The sequence below is a fragment of the Mastigoproctus giganteus genome, chromosome 9, assembly GCF_048544385.1.
Source record: "Mastigoproctus giganteus isolate SK-2022 chromosome 9, ASM4854438v1, whole genome shotgun sequence".
Lineage (NCBI taxonomy): Eukaryota > Metazoa > Arthropoda > Arachnida > Uropygi > Thelyphonidae > Mastigoproctus > Mastigoproctus giganteus.
This window is the reverse complement of record NC_143583.1, coordinates 173,561,701-173,582,007: the sequence shown is the minus strand read 5'-3', so window position 1 is coordinate 173,582,007 and position 20,307 is coordinate 173,561,701. Positions and strand designations below refer to the sequence as shown.

Below are 20,307 nucleotides of genomic sequence, written 5' to 3'. Positions count from 1 at the left end.
CAACTGAAAGGAATTAACTTCAATGGCAATATATATTTAATATTAAAATATGAAACAAAAATTTAACCCCTCCCAAAACTGGTATTTGTACACACAAATGCACACAACAGATGCAAGGAAGGGACAAATTTGGCAAGTGTTTTATGAACATCAACATCTTAGGCCATATTGTACTAGGTTAGTAGTAGTAATATTAGTGGCAAATGGTGCAAGAGAGCAAGCTTATACAGCAGTAGCCAAAAAAAAAATTCATTTTCTTCACCCATCCATGCCCTCCAAGAATTTATCTAGTTCTTCCGTGAATTTATTCAAACCACATACTTCCACAACAGATGGAAGCCTGTTCCAACAATCAAACATGAGCTGGCTGAAAGCAAACTTCCGCACATCTATTCTGCAACCATCCTTCCTCATCTTGAATTTATACCCTCTTATATGTGTAGTCTCAGCAAGAGGAAGAATGCCATCAACATTTAGCTTACCTTAAACACCTCAATCAGATCTCCCTGCAAGTTCCTAGTCTCCAGACACTGCAATATGCAGAACTGAAGCATTTCTTGGTAAGAGCACCCTTTTGTTTCCTTCACCAATTTGGTTGCCCTTCTCTGTGCCAATTCCAGCAGATTTACATTCCTCCTAAAGTGAGGCCTCTAGACCTATATATGGTACTCAAGGTGTGGACTGACCATTGCAGGGCGCCTCCGTAGCCAGGTGGGAAGGAGCAACAGTGCGTAGCACATGCTTCTTGATTAGACCGGGGTTCGAGCCCGTCACCACTAAATACAGAGTATGCGGAAAGGTCAAGGAATGACCACCGCATATCCCGGAGCAATATGGCCTTAGTTGCTAATGCTCCTAAAAACCAAATAACAAACAACAACTGACCATTGCCTTATACAATGGTCTTTATCTTTATCCCTGCTAGCAAAGTTTCTATGTATTACTGACAAAACCCAATGAACTGTCCTGGCAGCACGTCTGCAGTGCTCAGAGAATTTCATATCTGACTGCAGAATTACCCTCAGGTCTTTTTCATTCTCTACTACCCTGAGTGTAATATCACACAGTTGTATGTTACTGTGGGATTACTGCTATCCATATGTAGTGCAGTAGATCCTCGTTATAGCAAATCAGAGTAAAGTGAACTGCATTAAATTTACCTCAAAAATTACACTGTTCACTTTACGCTGATTTGCTATAATGCTGTTCTTATATTATAATCCATATCTCACTATAATGCTATTTTACCAGCAAACAGATTGAATTTTTGGCATGCTTAACAAAAAAGGTTTCAGCTGATGTAGTCGGTAGCATTAAAACAACTTATTAAAATGTTTCCCACGCCAACTTGAGAAATTTTCCCATGCTCGGTGAAATTCTCTCCCATGCTAATTTAGACGCCTCCATAGCCAGGTGGGAAGGAGCAGCAGTGCTTCTTCAAGAAGCACACGCTTCTTGATTAGACTGGGGTTCGAGCTCGTCACCACCAAATACGGAGGATGCGGAAAGGTCAGGGAATGACCACCGCATATTCCCAGAGCAATATGGCCTTAGTTGCTAATGCTCCTAAAAAACAAATACCGAACAAACATGCTAATTTAATTGGTACAGTGCCTTGTTACGTAGTTCCTAGAAAAACATTTGAAAAAATTCTCAAGTTAAGGAATACGCAGTATTACTTGTAATATTTGAGTAATATATGCATTTATCCAAAGTCTAGTCATCACTCAGTACAGTGGTAGGCATCTTCCATAACGGACAGTTTACTCGAACATTGTATCATAATTAATGTAACACAGTTACATTTTCGAAGAGGTAATAATGGCAGATAAGACTGAAAAAGCAACAATGTCTGTATGCAGTATGAAACTACAAAGGTAAGAAAATGACTTTGAAAATTAAATTTATTTACTATACTCCTAGCATTAGTGTATAATGCACCCCATTTAACTGATAGTCCTGTGTGGGCCCTCCAACATGTGTTTTCAGGCTACTGCATGCCACAATAGAAAAATTGCAAGAATCAATTCCACCTCTGCTTATGGCTGACTTTACACACTATCAGTCCATTTCCCACTCCCCTCCAGAAAACTAGCAGTTTTCTGACAGCCATTTAGCACTGCCTTGATAACATCAGTAAATACTTTGTACTGTTTCTATTCAAGTAATATAAACAATATTATAATGCAAAAATATAATGTATTATAAAAATATAAATAAATACTATTTATATGCTGCACCAGGTGAATACATAATTGACTGGAGACAACGTACACAATACAGCCAGAAGCATATACATAAGATCACAAAGATACATAAATAATAACAAATGAGTCTTATTTATAATCAAGGATTATATATAATAATAAAAATATAAATAAACACACACAAAACAGTACTACAGGCCAACAGTTTCTGTGTGGTTTTTGGCTGGTGCAGCATAAGCCTCAAGCTTCCTTGCACCATATGGCTAATAATAATAATAATAATAATAAGTATTGGTGGTCTACAGAGAATAAAATATCAATGTTGAATTGCTGAATAAGTTTGAGCAATGAATATGGAAACAACATATCAAGAGAAAAGAAAAAAATAATAAATAAATAAGAGAGAGAGATAAACGATGACTTCTGTCTAGTATTCCTGGGAAGAACATACCAGCCAAACTTATCCCAAACAGTAGATGACAACCAGGCATTTGAGAAGATTTATTTATTTGTTATTTGGTTTTTTTTTAGGAGCATTAGCAACTAAGGCCATATTGCTCTGGGATATGCAGTGGTCATTCCCTGACCTTTCCGCATCCTCCGTATTTGGTGGTGATGGGCTCGAACCCCGGTCTAATCAAGAAGCATGTGCTATGCACTGCTGCTCCTTCCCACCTGGCTACAGAGGCGCCTCATTTGAGAAGAGTTGGAAACTGCCTGTAGAGATTTAACACGAAGCAATTTTTTTGAATGGAACCCAATTTAACTTTTCTATCATTATTTATTGAGAGATGGTATAATAACCAATATTCAACCAAGAGGTGACTCTTAATGTGGGATGGCAGCAACTGATTAGATTTCAATTGCATATAAAATAAAAGAAAAAACATAGGTTTTTATATAGCAGATAATGGTAACTGAGTTGGAGACATAAAGGAGCCAATGACAATGGTCTTGAAAAGCTACATCTCACTCTGGGATAGAGCACTAAGAAAGTTGATGTGAGAATGAAAACAAGTTTAGTATCAGAGCAGTGTTGAGGGTGAGGTGAATGAGGCTCTTGCCTCAGATTAAAAGCTGAAAGGGGTGCCAAAAGAAAGATTAAATAATTGCCAATGTTGCTATGATTAACAGTGGGGCACAATTTTTTATTCTTGCCTCAGGTACTAAAATGGCTCAGCACAGCCCTGTTTAGTATCAAAGAGTATGCAAAGATCTTTATAAAAAACAACTTAACTGTCTGAGAACCAGTAAGAAGGGTAGGATTAAATGGAAAGGTTTTCTTGGAGAAAGATATGGGTGCATTTATCACAATTAATATGAAGGCTACACAGGCTAATATAATTGGTAACCACAGCAACAGAATTAGTAACAAGTGAGTTGTTTTGCTGTGCCTCCTGAATCGAAGTGAAGATAGCCCAGATTTTAACATCATCAGCATTAGCAGTAAGGCCATTTGAATAATCAATAGAGGTGGGATTAAAGCAGAGAAAGGTAGAATGAGTAACATCCTGTGAAATTCCAGCCAATTAGCAAGGAATCATTAAACTGTAATATAAGGGTTCTATAGAGGAGGGATTTCTGAATGAAAAGAGAAAATTCCCTTGTACACCATAAAATTTTTCCAATGAGTATAGAAGCACCAATGGATGAATAGTATCAAATGCAGAGGATAAATCAAAGTAAACCAGGCCAAGATGAACTTTCAGTTAATAGCATTAAAAGGCAAGAAAAGTAGTTTCTAAAAGATTATTGATAGTGGAGATATTCTTCTTTCCAGTGAATGCAGAAGAGAGAAGACAGAATTTGTGAAGTTAGAAGAGGTAGAATGGATTTTTGAAACAACTTAAGCAGTGAGGAGGATACAGCAATAGGCCGCCTGTCTTTAAATAGTTTAGGATTATAGATTTTAGGAATGGGAAAGATAGAATACTCATGCCAGCATGGAGGGAAAAAGTTTTCAATAAGACATTTGTTAAATAGAGAGACTAATAATTCTAAAATGTAGGTGCCTTAAGCTTAATAACAAAGTTAGGGATGTTATCAGCAGAATTAGAGAGAGGCAGGTTATTAGGGTTGTTTTGAGGTCTAAACCATTAAAGAAGAATTCAGATAAATGACTCTCACTGAAAGGGTTAGAGGGTAAAATTGAGAGATTAGGAAGAGAGGAGTAATCAGCCCTAGAGGCCAATATCTTTTTACAGGAGGCAGGGTGGGATTTCAGAAAATTTGGTAATTTCTATTTTTTTGAGACAGACAAAAGTTGCATGAACCGAGTATATCAAACATGATGTATTAGATGAAATTGACATAGTTAATTATCAAACATGAAGTATTAGATGAAATTGATGTAGATAAAATAATAAAAACATTTGCTTCTGCAAAAATGAGAAGAGTCCTATTTTTGTAAAATTTTGTATTTCGTTAATTTTACTTTACTGTTTTTCTTATTGTTAGATACATATATTGTAATATTTAAATGATGTTAATTTTAAAGTAATTTAAGTATATGCTTTTGTAGTAAAAATTTAATTTTTATGTTCTTCCTTACACACAAATGTGAAGTATACAAAATTTGTGTTGAAGAATTAGGGGAACCAATTTTTTTTTTTTTTTTTTTTTCACACGATCACCAAATATTACAGATTGGTCCTGCCCTATCCCACTGGTATTTTGAAATTGACGTGATGAGATTTACCTTGGAGGTAGTACACATAACAATGCAAGATAACCATTTTGAGAGCACAGCAAATGCAAAGTCAAGAGAGCAAGAAGAGGACATAAGCCAAGAGAAAATATTAAGTTCAAGAGCTGCTAAAATATAAAAAAATTTAGGAGAAAAGCCCATATAATGTATTAAAGAAAATGTAATATGTTTGCTTATCAAACGCAGATGATAAATTATATGGTTAGATAATGGTACTCTTGTTACATAGATAAATGTTCGTGTGATGTGTTTGAACAGATCACCAAATCCTGCTCATATACTGAAGCCTGTAGCACAGTTCATTACTTTCCAATACTCGTTGGTCTCTTATTGTGGTAGTGTTTTTTTTTTTTTTTTTTTCAGTTTTCAAGTAAATAAAGAAACAATTTTAAATTAATTAATCTATAATTTAATGTTTTCCCTGCTAACCGAGCCTTTTTTTTTACCTAGAATTAGTGGAGGCCCACGAAAAAACGGCCTTGATCATCAACCGTAGACACAGTTTATATCACATGTTTTGTCCATCCGCGCGGGGCCGCCCCAAGCGCACAGAGGAGTGCGTTTGCACCTCATACATCAGCCTAGAATCGGTCCTGCTGGCCATGTTACTATGTAAACAAACAAAAGAAAAACTTCCAATTATTGCTCTGAACCACAAAATAGCCTTATTAAATTAGTGCTTGTGGTACTTTTGTATTATACCAAATACAAAATATTACAAGCGTTATTTTCAAAAAGTAAGACTAGTAACAAATTACCTTACCGAACGTGACATTTCATTTTTAAAAAATATTTTAAGTTAATAGCAAAATCGAATTTCTCTCCCTCCATAATTTTAGCATCTTACCTTTACAGATATAAGCGCATACACAGTTGCAATTCAGGAGAAGCTGTCGTGAAGAAATAAATTTGCAGAAATACTTCAATATATAAGTTTAATCAATAGCGTCTATGACATTTTGCTATAATAATCAAGACTGTCAAAGAGTTTTCGAAAATTAAAATTAACTTTTTGTAACACTTAACGATTTACAATAATTTGTACAGAACTTGGCACACAGGGTGTACTGCTGGAGGCAAAACGCAATAGAGTGACATCTCGTGTTACAAAATTAAACTTGTGATACATAATGGTAGGCGAGTGAACATTTTTGCATTATAGGCGATGTGCCAATTATTTAGACCACACGAGTGAATTTACCATTGAGGTCGCTTTTGTGTTGTTTGCTTTTAGCATTGCATTGAAAATCTACTTGTTCACAGGTTCGTTCACTACTTCGTGTTTCAGTTAATTAAATTTGGGTTAATAGAGAAGGTATATATTTAAATATCCCAATACTAAACACCGATGCGATTTTTTAAAAAATTAGCCAGCTGGTATGTATCATGGTATATCTAGATTCCAGAAACTACAAACACTAGCCACTTAGAAATTTGCTTTATAAAAGCTGAGTTTTAAGTATAATCGAAGAGTGAGTGCAAGGTCGTGTGTAATATATCCTGGTGAAAAATGCCGATTTAAATATGTAGTTAAAAAAAAAACAAAAACGAAACATGCTTATAGGTAATGAAAAGTGACGTGCTTAGTTTTGGTTTTTATTTGGGGAGTCTGGGAAGGAATACATATATCTAATTATAAAATTTTTCAGACTTCGAAAAAATACGCGGCCGCATTTTAAAAGAGAGAGGAAGAAAAGCTTGCTTGTTTGTAAAATTTTTCTGCTACTGATAACAATACTGTTATCAGTAGAGAAATATATAGTTTGTCATTAATATATAAGCACAAACGTTTCAGCAGGATTGGAATTCAGAATAATGGTATTTATAAAATATGTTACTGATAGCAGCTATTGTATTTATATTGTCTAGAGACATTAATGAAATAATAATTTAGCAAAATGTAATTTAATTAATTTGAAATGAAACAGCCCTGTTAATTTAGAAATTACACCTTTTTCCCCAATTTTAAGTTGCATAGCCTATTTTTTTTTTTTTTTATTTATGGCATTGTTAACTTGTTTTGTTTTTAAAAAAGGGTACAAAGTATATTTGGGCAAATGTAGTCTTATATAAATCAATCTGTAATTGATTTATATAAACCAATCTGCAATTTATTTGTATAAGACTGTATTTGCCTAAACGATTACTATTCAGCACTAACTAGCTCTGATACAACAAATATTTTATTTAACATTCTCACTTTTCCTTTTGACCCACCACCCATCCCTCTGAGTTTAGGGATCTAGTGCATTTGAACCATAGGATGATTTCCACAGACTACCACTTCATTGGCAGCAGAACTGCATGAATAACAATAGCTTGTTGATTGCTGACTAGAGAACCATGAAAGGAGAATGTTTTGGTTGAACAATTTACTTTTCATGACCAGGCTTTATTTGTAAACAGTTGTAGGTATGCATTAAAAGGAATAAACTACAAAATAAGCACAATCTTTTCAGCAGGGTTTGAATTCAAAATAATGATGTTTATAAAATATGTTACTGATAGCAGCTAATGTATTTATATTCTCTACAGACCTTAGTGAAATAATAATTTGGCAAAATGTAACTTAATTTAAAATGAAGCAGACCTGTTAATTTTGAAATTGCACCTTTTCCCCCCAATTTTAATTTGCATAGCCTATTTTTTTAATTTTTTATTTATGGCATTGTTAACTTGCACCCTAGCAAATATCAGACTGTTGAGCCAGTTCATAAATGAAACTGGGTAGGCAGTGGTTTAGTTTTTGATAAAGGTGATCAGCTTGCCTCTATGAGATGAAAGTGGACCACTCCCATTCCCAGGCAAGGATGTAACAAAGACTTTTTGGACCCCCCATAATTTAGCCAAATGAAGAGTTGAAAGGCTCGCACAACATGTGGCATACCTTCCATAATTAATCCCAAATGGATTTTTAGTTTAATTTCTGTTTTAACCTCAGTTTTCTAAATTTAGATGTCAGCTTATATCAGCAGTTCTTGTTATTATTAGCATTCGTAGAGGAATATGATGCAAGAAAGAAAGCTTATATAGAAGAATAAGCTATATAAGAGAATTTATACAAGCTACGGACTTCCACAATGGCAGATGGAAGTTTATTCTAGCAATCAACTACCCCCTGCTAAAGGCAAATTTCCACACATCTATTCTACAACTGTCTTTCCTCCATTTGAATTAATTCTCCCTCCGGTTCTTAATCTGGGCAAAAGGAAGAATCCCATGAGCATTGAGGCTGCTAAAACCATTCAAGGCCTTATACAACTCAATCACATCAACTCGCAGGTACCTAGTTTTCACATGCTGCAATTTGCAGAACTTAAGCCTTTCTTCGTAAGAGGACCGCTTTGTACCCCTCACCAATCTTGTTGTCCTTCTCCGTACTCATTCTAGCAACTCTACATCCTTCCAAAAATGAGGCCTCCGGACCTGTACACAGTACTCAAGGCATGGCCTGACTATTGCCTTATACAAGAGGATAATCACCTCCTTATCCCTACTAGAAAAATTCCTGAATATCATTGACAAGACACCATGAGCTACTCTTGCAGCCCGTCTGCACTGCTCAGAGAACTTGATATCTGCCTGCACAATTACCACCAGTTCCTTTTCGTTCTCTACCATTGTCAGTGTAGTACCACAGAGTTGATACGTTGCTCAGGATTTACTATTTCCCATATGTAGTACTTTACATTTGTCAATGTAAAACTTCATTTGCCACCTCTCAGCCCATCTGCTCAACCTTTCCAGATCCTTCTGCAGTAGCATACTGTCAGTAGTGTCCTTAACAACCCTGCCAACTTTTGTATCGTCTCCAAACTTGGACATTAAGCTTGATATACCATCATCAATATCATTTACAAATACAGAAAACAACAATGGACCCAATACTGAACCCTCAGGGACTCCACTAATAACATTAGTCCACGATGAGCAGTGTCCATTAATTACCACTCTCTGTCTTCTGCCACTCAACCATCCCTTTATCCATAGCAACAATTTGCCACCAGTGCCACACTGCTCCAATTTGTGCAGCAGTCTTCCATGTGCAATAGTATCAAAAGCCTTTCTAAGATCCAAATCTATAATATCAAAGTTATTCCCTGCATCCAGTTCTTTTGTGACTGCGTCATAGTATCCAATCAAATTGGTCAGGCAAGACTTTCCTTTAACAAAACCATGCTGTGTCCAAGGTATAACTGAAGTCTCTAGATGATCCTGCAGTGCTTCTTTAACCAGTGCCTCCATTAATTTTCCTGGAACAGAAGTTAAACTCACAGGTCTATAATTACTTGTGTCAGCCTTTGATCCTCCTTTGTGAATTGGGGTCACATTTTCATATCACCAGTCTATGGGTAGTACCTCCCCTGAGTCCAAAAAAGCTCTCATAATTATGACTAAGGGTTCGCTTACTTCTTTTGCTGCCTCCTTTAATATAACTGGATAGATCCCATCCACCCCAGTGCCTCTTTTATGTTTATCTTCAACAATTTCTCCTCCACTTTCTTCTCAGTTATTACAAAATCACCTAGCTCACTGCCAGAGTTCAATTAACCTCTGGCATTCCCCTCCCTAAATAACTCCTCATGTGTGAATGTAGATGCAAAATAATCATTTAGTTTGTTAGCCACCTGAGCGGGATCATCAACAGTTGAACCATCAATATCCAGTGGACCAATCTGATTCATCCCTTTTCTTCTAGAGTTTACATAGATAAAGAACTCTTTGCTGTTTTCCTTTGCATCCTTTGCCAAAGATTTCTCATAATCTGCCTAATCTCCCTTATGACTTTGTTACAGACAAGCTTATATCTATCATAAGCTTCCATGTGACCAATTAATTTATATGTATCCGATGCTTTTTTCTTCTCTGCCGCATGTCTCATTAGTTCATCTGACATACACTTAAGCCTAAATCTTGAACAATATTTCTTAGTTGGTATGAAAATTCTAGTAGCTTCCAAGATTATTTCTTTGAATGTTTCCCATTTTGAATTTGCTGTTTGTAAAATCATCAGTTGGTCCCACCATATAGAATTTAAATACTGTCTCAGACTACCACAGTCGCCTTTACATAAGGAAAAACCCTTCCCTTTACCCTTGATGGTACTTACCTCTTTGAATAAATCCCACTTCAGCACACTGTGATCACTGCCACCTAGTGGTTCCTTTATATGCAGATTCTTAATGCATGAGGAATCACTACTGATAATCAGATCAAGAGTATTACTCCCTCTAGTTGCCTCCCGAAAATGCTGATGTAGAAAACAATCATCCAATAAATCCACAAAAGTATTGCTAGTGTGTGTGAGTGACCAACCCACAAATTCCAGCCAATGTCTGGTAAATTAAAATCCCCCATCATACGACTCTCTGATTTACTGGACCACTCTATTTCCCAGTACAGTTTCTTATTATACCCATCGGAGTCATTAGGCTTATAATACACTCCTACTTTCAATTTTAATCTCTCAATGCTTATGTCACACCAAACTGACTCGATACTGCACTGTCCAGCATTGTCGACTGGCTTCACTTCCTTGGATTTTATGTATTTCTTAACTAATAGCATAACCCCTCCTCCCTCCTATCCTGTCTAACCTTTCTGTACACATTGTACTCCCCAAATTCCAGTTCTGCATTCCTTATATCTGTGTGACACCATGTCTCTGATATCCAAACAATATCTGCCTTTGATGTTTTGAGCAATACCTCAAACTCATTAAATTTATTTACCAAACTCCTAGCATTGGTGCATACGCATCCTTTACCCTAACACAACCCATGTGTTTACTTGTACCGCATTGACTCTTATCAGTCTCTGAAATAACGTATATCTTATTTTCAAGGCTGCTGCTCATTCCAATAGAAACAGTACAAGAATCACTTTCACTCCTGCCAGTGGCTACTGTTAATCTATTAGTCCTTGTATCCCCCCAAGGTAGCAGTTTTCAACCCACCTAACACTGCCTCGATTGCATCAGCAAATATTCTTTCACCCTTTCTATTTAAGTGTATCCCATCCCTGTAGAAACAGTCTCTCCTGTTAACAAGTCCAGTCCAGGCTGTAAAAAAATTCTACCCCTTGAGCCTGGCACAATCCTTCCAGGGCCAAATTGATCAACAAGGCTATCATCATATACTCCCTCCTATCGTGTTTGGTCAGAATTGCAAACCCTTTCAAATTCAACCCTATTTCACGGCTTTTTTTCAACAGTGATCTGTATTTGTTAAGTAATTCCGCCAGTCTCCTACTCTTAATATCATTAGTGCTAATGTGTACAACAATATCACCTTTTGGGCCCTTAAAAAAGGATATCTGCTCTACAGCGTCGCCAACCTTTGCTCCCGGAAGACATACCCTGTTCCTGTTCCACCTATCCTTTTTAGTTCCCCATTTCCCTGACAATAGAGTCACCAACAACTACTAGTTCCTGTGGGACCAGCATATTTTGCCTTGGGGGTTGCCACTGTGTTGTGTGATGATCAAGACAAGCTCTGGCGTTGATGTGGGAAGCTGAGCTTGATGGGCCCCTCAATTTTGATCCTCCGAGAGCATCCACCCTGTCCTTCAAGCTCTCATATAGACCCATAACAACACTGAGTTGTCGCCTCATACTCCTTACATTGTGCACACAAAAAGACATCCCCCTTGGCAATATCATGTCCCATACCTGATTGCTCCACAAACATCAAACAAGCAGTGCATTTTAAAAGGCTGGGATTCAGAGGGAAACTGCCCCTCTCAGTTCGCCCCTGAGCCCCAGCACTCCCATTAGCTTTTGATTATCAGTAGTGATTCTTCATGCATTAAGAATCTGCAGATACAGGAACCACTAGGTGGCAGTGATCACAGTGTGCTGAAGTGGGATTTACCGAAGGAGATCACTACCATCAGGGGTAAAGGGAAGGGTTATTTCTTTCGTAAAGGTGACTACAATGGTCTGAGATAGTATTTAAATTCTATACAGTGGGACCAACTGATGATGTTACCAACAGCAAACTCAAAATGGGAAGCATTCAAAGAACTTATCTTGGAAGCTTAGGCTTTACATACCAACTAAGAAATATTGTTCGAGGTTCAGGCCTAAATGGATGTCAGATGAACTAATGAGACATATGGCAGAGAAGAAAAATGCAGGGGATACATATAAATTAACATGTGACACAGAAGCCTATGATAGATACAAGTTGATCTGTAACCAAGTTACAAAGGAGGTTAGGCAGGCGAAGGCAGATTACAAGAAATCTTTGGCAAGGGCTGCAAAGAAAAACAGCAAGGAGTTCTTTACTTATGTAAACTCTAGAAGGAAGGGGATGAATCAGATTGGTCCACTTGATATCGATGGTTCAACTGTTCATGATCCTGCTCAGGTAGCTAACAAACTAAATGAATATTTTGCATCTACATTCACACATGAGGAGTTATTCAGGAAGGGGAATGCCACAGATGAAGTAAACAACTGCAGTGAGCTAGATGATCTTGTAATAATTGAGAGTAAAGTGGAGGAGAAATTGTTGAAGATAAATACCAGAAAGGTACCTGGGGTGGATGGGATCTATCCAGTTATATTAAAGGAGGCAGCAAAGGAAGTAAGCAATCGGTTAGCCATAATTGTCCAAGGAAGCTCTCATAATTATGAGAGCTTCCTTGGACTCAGGGGAGGTACCCACAGACTGGAGATGTGCAAATGTAACCCAATTCACAAAGGAGGATCAAAGGCTGACACAAGTAATTATAGACTAAGAAATATTGTTCGAGGTTCAGGCCTAAATGGATGTCAGATGAACTAATGAGACATATGGCAGAGAAGAAAAATACATGGGATACATATAAATTAACATGTGACACAGAAGCCTGTGAGTTTAACTTATGTTCCAGGAAAATTAATGGAAGCACTGGTTAAAGAAGCACTGCAGGATCATCTTGACAAGAATTCCGTTATAGCTAAGACACAGCATGGTTTTGTTAAGGGAAGCTCTTGCCTGACCAATTTGATTGGATACTATGATATAGTCACAAAAGAATTGGATGCAGGGAATAACTTTGATATTATATATTTGGATCTTAGAAAGGCTTTTGATACTGTTGCACATGGAAGACTGCTGCACAAATTGGAGCAGTGGGGCATTGGTGGCAAATTGTTGCTATGGATAAAGGGATGGTTGAGTGGCAGAAGACAGAGAGTGGTAATTAATGGACACTGCTCATCGTGGACTAATGTTATTAGTGGAGTCCCTCAGGGTTCAGTGTTGGGTCCATTGTTGTTTTCTGTATTTATAAATAATATTGATGATGGTATATCAAGCTTAATGTCCAAGTTTGCAGACAATACAAAGTTTGGCAGGGTTCTTAGGATGCAATGCTGCTACAACAGGATCTGGAAAGGTTGAGCAGATGGGCTGAGAGGTGGCAAATGAAGTTTAACATTGACAAATGTAAAGTACTACATATGGGAAACAGCAACCCCAGAGCAACGTATCAACTGTGTAGAGAATGAAAAGGACCTGGGGGTAATTGTGCATGCAGATATCAAGTTCTCTGAGCAGTGCAGACAGGCTGCAAGAGTAGCTCATGGTGTCTTATCAATGATATACAGGAATTTTTCTAGCAGGGATAGGGAGGTGATTATTCCCTTGTATAAGGCAATGGTCAGGCCACACCTTGAGTACTGTATACAGGTCTGGAGGCCTCATTTCAAGAAGGATGTAGAGCTGCTGGAACGAGTACAGAGAAGGGCAACAAGGTTAGTGAACGGAACAAAGGGGTGCTCTTACGAAGAAAGGCTTAAGTTTTACAAATTACAGTGTCTGGAGATTAGGCACCGGCGAGGTGATCTGATACAGGTGTACAAAGCCTTGAATGGTTTGAGCATGCTCAATGCTGATGGGATACTGCCTGTTGCTCAGAATAATCACCTGAGAGGGCATAAATTCAAATTGAGGAAAGACAGATGTAGGATAGATGTGCGGAAATTTGCCTTTAACCAGCGGGTAGTTGGTTGGCGGAACAGACTTCCACCCCTTGTTGTGGAAGTTGATAGCCTAAATAAATTTAAGGCTCAGCCGGACAGGTATTTCGCAGGAACGGAGGGATGAAATGGAAGTGTTTTTTTTTTTTTTTTTTTTTTTGGCTGACACTGCATAAGCTTGCTTTTTTGCATCATATGCCTCTACTAATGCTAATGCTAAAAAATTTCAATTCCAGTACAAAATTATAAGTTTTGGGTTATAATTTTGGGGATATAACACTATTTATGGTTATAACCCCAAAATCTAGGGTTTTAGCACTATATATATCTATATTTTTAGGGTTATAACACTATATATCTATATGTGTTTTTTTTTTTTTTTTTTTTTTTCAATATTGAGTATTATCTCTGAGTTCCGATATATAACTTCCGTATCAAGTTAATCTGCCTTTGCCTGTTTAACCTCCTTTGTGACTTGGTTACAGACCAGCTTATATCCATCATAGGTTTACATGTCACCTGTTAATTTTTATGTATTCCATGCATTTTCCTTCTCTGCCACATGTCTCATTAGTTTGTCTGACCTCCATTTAGGACTAAACTTTGAACAGTATTTCTTAGTTGGTATGAAAAGCCTAGTAGCTTCCAAGATTATTCTTCCCATTTTGATTTTGCTGTTGGCAACATCAGTTGGTCCCACCGTATAGAATTTAAATACTTTATCAGACCACTGTAGTCACCTTTACGAAAGCAAAAACCCTTCCCTTTTACCCCTGATGGTAGTTACCTCTTTGAGTAAATCCCACTTCAGCACAATGTTGATCACTGCCACTTAGTGGTTCCTTTATCTGCAGATTCTTAATGCATGAAGAATCACTACTGATAATCAGATCAAGAGTATTTCTCCCTCTAGTTGCCTCCCAAACATACTGCTGTAAAAAGCAATCATCCAATAAATCCACAAAAGCCTTGAAAGTGTGTGAGTGATCAATCTACAAATTCCAGTCAAAATCTGTCTGGGAAATTAAAATCCCCTATTATAAGACACTCTGATTTACATGCTCACTCTAGTTGTTTTTATACTCATCAAAATCATTAGGCCTATAACACACTCCTGCTCTCAATTTTGCCTTCCCAGTGCTTATGTCGCAACAGAATGACTCGATTCTGCTCTGTCCACCCATGTTGACTGGCTCTACTTCCTTCGATTTTATGTGTTCTTTAACTAATAACATAACGCTTCCTACCCTGTCTATCCTTCCTGTACACTTGTACTCCCCAAATTCCATTTCTGCATTCCTTATATCTGGGTGACACCACGTCTCTGATATTCCAACAATATCTGCCTTTGATGTTTTGACCAACACCTCAAGATCATCTAATTTATTTACTAAACTCGTCGCATTGGTGTTCACGCAAGTATAGATGCACTTGTTCCTATTCTGAGCTACCCTAACACAGCCCATGTATTTACTTGTTCCACAATGACTCCCAGCAGTCTCTGAAATCCCCTGCACCTTGTTTAACAAGTTGCTGTGCAGTCCATGAAGAGCAGTGCAAGAATCACTTTCACCTCTGCCAGTGGTTACTGTTAATCTATTATTCCTTGTATCCCCCCAAGCTAACAGTTTTCCCACCCACCTAACAATGCCTCCATAGCATCAGCAAATATTCTTGCACCCTTTCTATTTAAGTGTACTCCATTCCTGTAGAAGCAGTCTCTCCTGTTAATAAGCACAGACCAGGCTGAAAAAAATTCTACCCCTTGAGCCTTGCACAATCTCTCCAGGGCCGAATTCAGCCCTAATTCACGGCTTTTTTTCAGTATTGACCTGTACTCATTAAGTAATTCTGCTGGTCTCCTACTCTTAATATCATTAGTGCCAACATATACAACAATATCACCTTTTGTGCTCTTAAAATATGATATCTCCTCTGCAATGTCATCAACCTTTGCCCCTGGTAGACATACCCTGGTACTGTTTCACCTATCCTTTTTGCACAGTATATTCCCCATTTCCCCTGACAATAGAGTCACCAACTCTATTGCTCTTTGTGGACTAATAACATTGTAGCAAATTATCCTTAATGCCATACTGCTCCAGTTTGTACTGTAGTCTTCCATGTGCAACAGTATCAAAAGCTTTCCTGAAATCCAAGTATATGATGTCAAAATTATGTTTTGTATCAAGTTCCTTTGTGACCACATCATAATATCCAATCAGATTGGTCAGTCAAGACCCTTTAACAAACACATGCTAGGTCTGAATTATTACTGCAAGCTTGCCTAGATGATCCTGCAATGCTTCTTTAACCAGTGACTTCATTATTTTCCCTAGAGCAGAGTTTAAATTAACAGGTCTGTAATTGTTTGTTACCCTTTGATTTCCCTTTGTGAATTGGGGATACATTTGCACATAACCAGTCAGTGTGGACCCCCCTGAATCCAAGGATGCTGTCATAATTATGGTTAAGGGTTTGCTTACCTTATTTGCCACTTCATTTAATATAACTGGATAGATCTCACCACCCCAATTGACTTTCTTATGTTTAACTTTTTTTTTTTCAACAACAATTTCTCCTCCACTTTGCTTTCAGTTATTACTAAATCATTTAACTCCCTCTTAGATTTTAATAAGCTTCTGTCCTCCACTTCCCTACAAAATTCAGGCGTCTCCCTAGCCAGGTGGGAAGGAGCAGTAGTGTAGCACACGCTTCTTGATTAGACCGGGGTTCGAGCCAGTCACCACCAAATACGGAGGATGCGGAAAGGTCAGGGAATGACCACCGCATATCCCCGGAGCAATATGGCCATAGTTGCTAATGCTCCTAAAAACCAAATAACAAACAAACAAACAAACCTACAAAATTCCTCATGTGTGAATGTAGATACAAAATACTCATTCAATTTGTCAGCTATCTGAGGAGGATCAACAGTTCTAACCATCGTTATCAAGTGGACCAATCTGATTCATCCCCTTCCTTTTAGAGTTTACATAAGTAAAGAAGAGTTTGTTGTGTTTTTTTTTTTTTGCATCCTTTGCCAATGATGTCCCATAATCTGCCTTTGCCTACCTAACCTCCATTGTGACTTGATTACTGACTAGTTTATATCTACTATAGGCTTCTGTGTCGCCTGATAATTAATGTGAATCCCATGCATTTTTCTTCTCTGCCACGAGTCTCATTAGTTCATTTGACATCCGTTTAGGCTTAAACCTTGAACAGTATTTCTTAGTTGGTATGAGAAGCCTAGTAGCTTCCAAGATTACTTTCTTAAATGCTTCCCATTTAGAATTTTCTGTTGGTAACATCATCAGATGGTACCACAGTATAGAATTTAAAAACTGTCTGAGACCACTATAGTCACCTTTACAAAAGCAAAAACACCTTCCCTTTACCCCCGATCATAGTTGCATCTTTAAGTAAATCCCACATGAGTCTACTGTGATCACTACCACCTAGTGGTTCCTTAATCTGCAAATTCTTAATGCTTGAATAATCACTGCTGATAATCAGATCAAGAGTATTATTCACTCTGGTTGCCTCTCACACATGCTGCTGCAGAAAGCATTGATCCGGTAAATCCACAAAAGTCTTGCGAGTGTCCAATCCACAAGTTCTAGTCAATATCTGGAATGTTAAAATCTCCCATTATAAGACATTCTGATTTACTGGCCCACTCTTTTACTGTATATTTGTTCGTTCTACTCATCACAGTCATTAGGGCACTCCTCAATTTTGCTTTCCCAATACTTATGTCACATCAAACTGACTCAAAATTGCACTGTCTGCCAATGTCAGCTGGATGCACTGCCTTAAATTTTGTTTGTTTCTTAACTAACAGCATAACTCCCTTCCTATCCTTTCTGTACACAATGTACTTCCCAAATTCCAATTCTGCATTTCTTATATCTGTGTGACGGCACGTCTCTGATATCCCAACAATATCTGCTTTGGATGTCTTGAGCAATACTTCAAATTTATCCAATGATATGTCATTAAATTCTTATCAAACACACAGTGCAGTGTTCTCTTTATTATTATTTATCTTGCATTCTAATTGTGATATGCTAGCATCTTATGGTTCTGAATCTGAAAATTCAATGTAGTATTTCAAAGGACTTACAATAGGGCTAGACAACTGCTACCCTGTTGTGTTCCACGCACCTCCTTTCCCCTTCTCCAAGATTATGAAAGCTTTTTTGCTATGTGCTAGTATTGTTTTGTTATGCCTGACACATAATATATAATAATCAATAAAACTTATAATAATTTATTTTGATGGTTTAAAGTTTATAATTAACTTACATAAAGGAATAAAAATTAATCGCATGAAGATATATAAAAGCTATTCAATTTGCCTAGAGACTAATTATCAATAGACACCCCAATCACACTATAATTAAAGTTTGACTGGTATCACCAAAACTGTGGGTTGAGAAGTTACCAAGTTTTAATTCTTCTACTCTGTTAAACATTAAAGCAAACTCTGAAACAACTAAATGTTTTATCATAGTTAATTTTGTCCCTGTACTTTACAGTTTTGTGTTTTTATTTATTTTATTAGATAAAATAATTAGCTAGATGAAACATAAAATAAATAGCTTATAGATGTTTTCTTACAAACTAAAAATTCTGAGCTATTTTATATGTTATAAAATAAACATCAAATAATTTTGAATATCTGTTAAATCTAGCACTGCTTTGGTCCTGTTGATTACAGATTATTGGAATTTTGTAATCTGAACTGTATTTTTGTAGGTTTATACAGATCAGTAAATAGAAGGTTGTATGATGACACTGTTTGTAGTCATATTAAAAATATGGAGTTACACACTGAGTGATCACTGAATTATGACTACCCCTATGAAAACTGAATGCAACCTGTTGACCACGTGAGGTACGAGAGTGCGGAGTTAGTCGACCTATGTAGCATAGATAAGGTGTCAGTAGATAGTAAAATTCCAAGTGTGACGGGTAAAAGGAAGGATTTATCGGACAGATTGTGGGTGCTCGATGAGCTGGTGCCTCAATTTCCCAAACGGCTGAACTGATGGGGTGTTTGAGACCTGCCGTAGTTAGTGTACTAGAACTGGCGTCAAAATGGTAAAAAAACAACGATCCAACGGCAAAACTGCAAAGGTCAGTGAAAGGTTGATGTTAGAGGTGAAGGCCGGGACCGATGACTCGTACAGGTGAACAGGCGCAGCACTGTTGAAGAATTGAATACCCAATATAACATGGGCCAACCCAGAACAATATCTGGCATGACCATGCGTCACACGCTTGCGTTGTATGGGCTATACCAGCAGACGACTCCCTACGGCATCCTCTCCTAACCAAGGTTCATCAGCGTAAAAGACTCGCCTGGTGCAAAGGGCATGCACATTGAATGTTAGAAGACTGGAAGAAGGTGTGCTGGTCAGATGAGTCACATTATTTACTTCACATCGTGGATAGTCGTGTAAGGATTTGGCATCAACAACCTGAGGCTCTTGATCCATCATGCATGGTATCAAACGTGCAGGCCGGTGGAGGCAGTTGTATGGTGTGGGGCATGTTTCACTGGCAGGAATTTGGAACCCTGGTGCATGTGGAACAATGTATCAGTGGTCTCCGCTATCGTCAACTTCTTGCTGACTGTGTACACCCCACTACGTTACACTTTTTCCCCAAATGGCGATGGTGTCTTCCAAGATGACAGTGCGCTGAGTCATGAGGCACTTGTTGGGCAGGAATGGTTTGAGGAATGCAGTTCTGATCTCCAGCATATCGATTGGCCTCCGAACTCCACCAATATCAGTCTCATAGAGCACTTGTGAGATGCTATGGAAAGGCACCTGGATACCCAACCACCTCCATACCTGCATTGCTGACTGTATTACACACAGCTTGGTTGGCCATACCTCTTGAATGCTTCTGACATCTTGTTGAATCAATGCCACATGGGATAGCTGCTGTACCAAGGGCAAAAGGATGACCTATGAAATATTAAGTAGGTGGTCATAATTCAGTGATCACTCAGTGTTTGTTGATACATATGAATACTATTTTTATGAGTTTACTTAACATAAGTAAATAAAATTTCTTATGCAGATACATTGGATTTAAAGGCAAATAATAACCATTTCCATCTGTAAATTTAAACATAAAGGGTTTTTTAATTTCCTGGATTTAAATAACCCCTGAATTATTATATGTGTGTGCTGCATGCATTTCTTTGGTTTACACAGTATGTAAACCAAAAAAAAAACTTAGCTTTCTAGATATTTATAGATTACAGTTAACCCCCGCTATTCGCGGTATCTGTATTTGTGGTTTCACGTATTCGCGATCACTGATTTAATATAAAATGAAACCTAAAAAATGTGAATTTTAAAGCGCCGTGAATATTTTCCGTCATAAAAAAAAAAATTGGGCGT

At 37.6% G+C, this 20,307-nt stretch overlaps 2 protein-coding genes across 7 annotated transcripts in view; one reads left to right on the top strand and one right to left on the bottom strand.

Moving 5' to 3' along the window:
• Positions 1-5,854, bottom strand: part of Adck5 (aarF domain containing kinase 5) — a 322,035-nt gene extending 316,181 nt beyond the window's left edge. For all 5 annotated transcript variants that reach the window (XR_016547387.1, XM_090381279.1, XM_090381281.1 and 2 more), the window contains exons 1-2: positions 5,762-5,854; positions 5,361-5,522 (exon numbers count right to left, since the gene is read on the bottom strand). Coding sequence is in view for 1 of the 5 variants with exons in the window: in XM_090381280.1 (XP_090237406.1) it covers positions 5,361-5,401 (41 nt within the window). In the remaining 4 variants the exon portion in view is untranslated. The remainder of the gene's footprint in view (positions 1-5,360; positions 5,523-5,761) is intronic.
• Positions 5,855-6,047: 193 nt separating this feature from the next.
• Positions 6,048-20,307, top strand: part of LOC150080892 (NAD-dependent protein deacylase sirtuin-5, mitochondrial-like) — a 146,651-nt gene continuing 132,391 nt past the window's right edge. The window contains exon 1 of one of the 2 annotated variants that reach the window (XM_090381284.1): positions 6,048-6,177. The gene's annotated coding sequence lies outside the window, so the exon portion shown is untranslated. The other variant, XM_090381285.1, reaches the window with a different exon arrangement.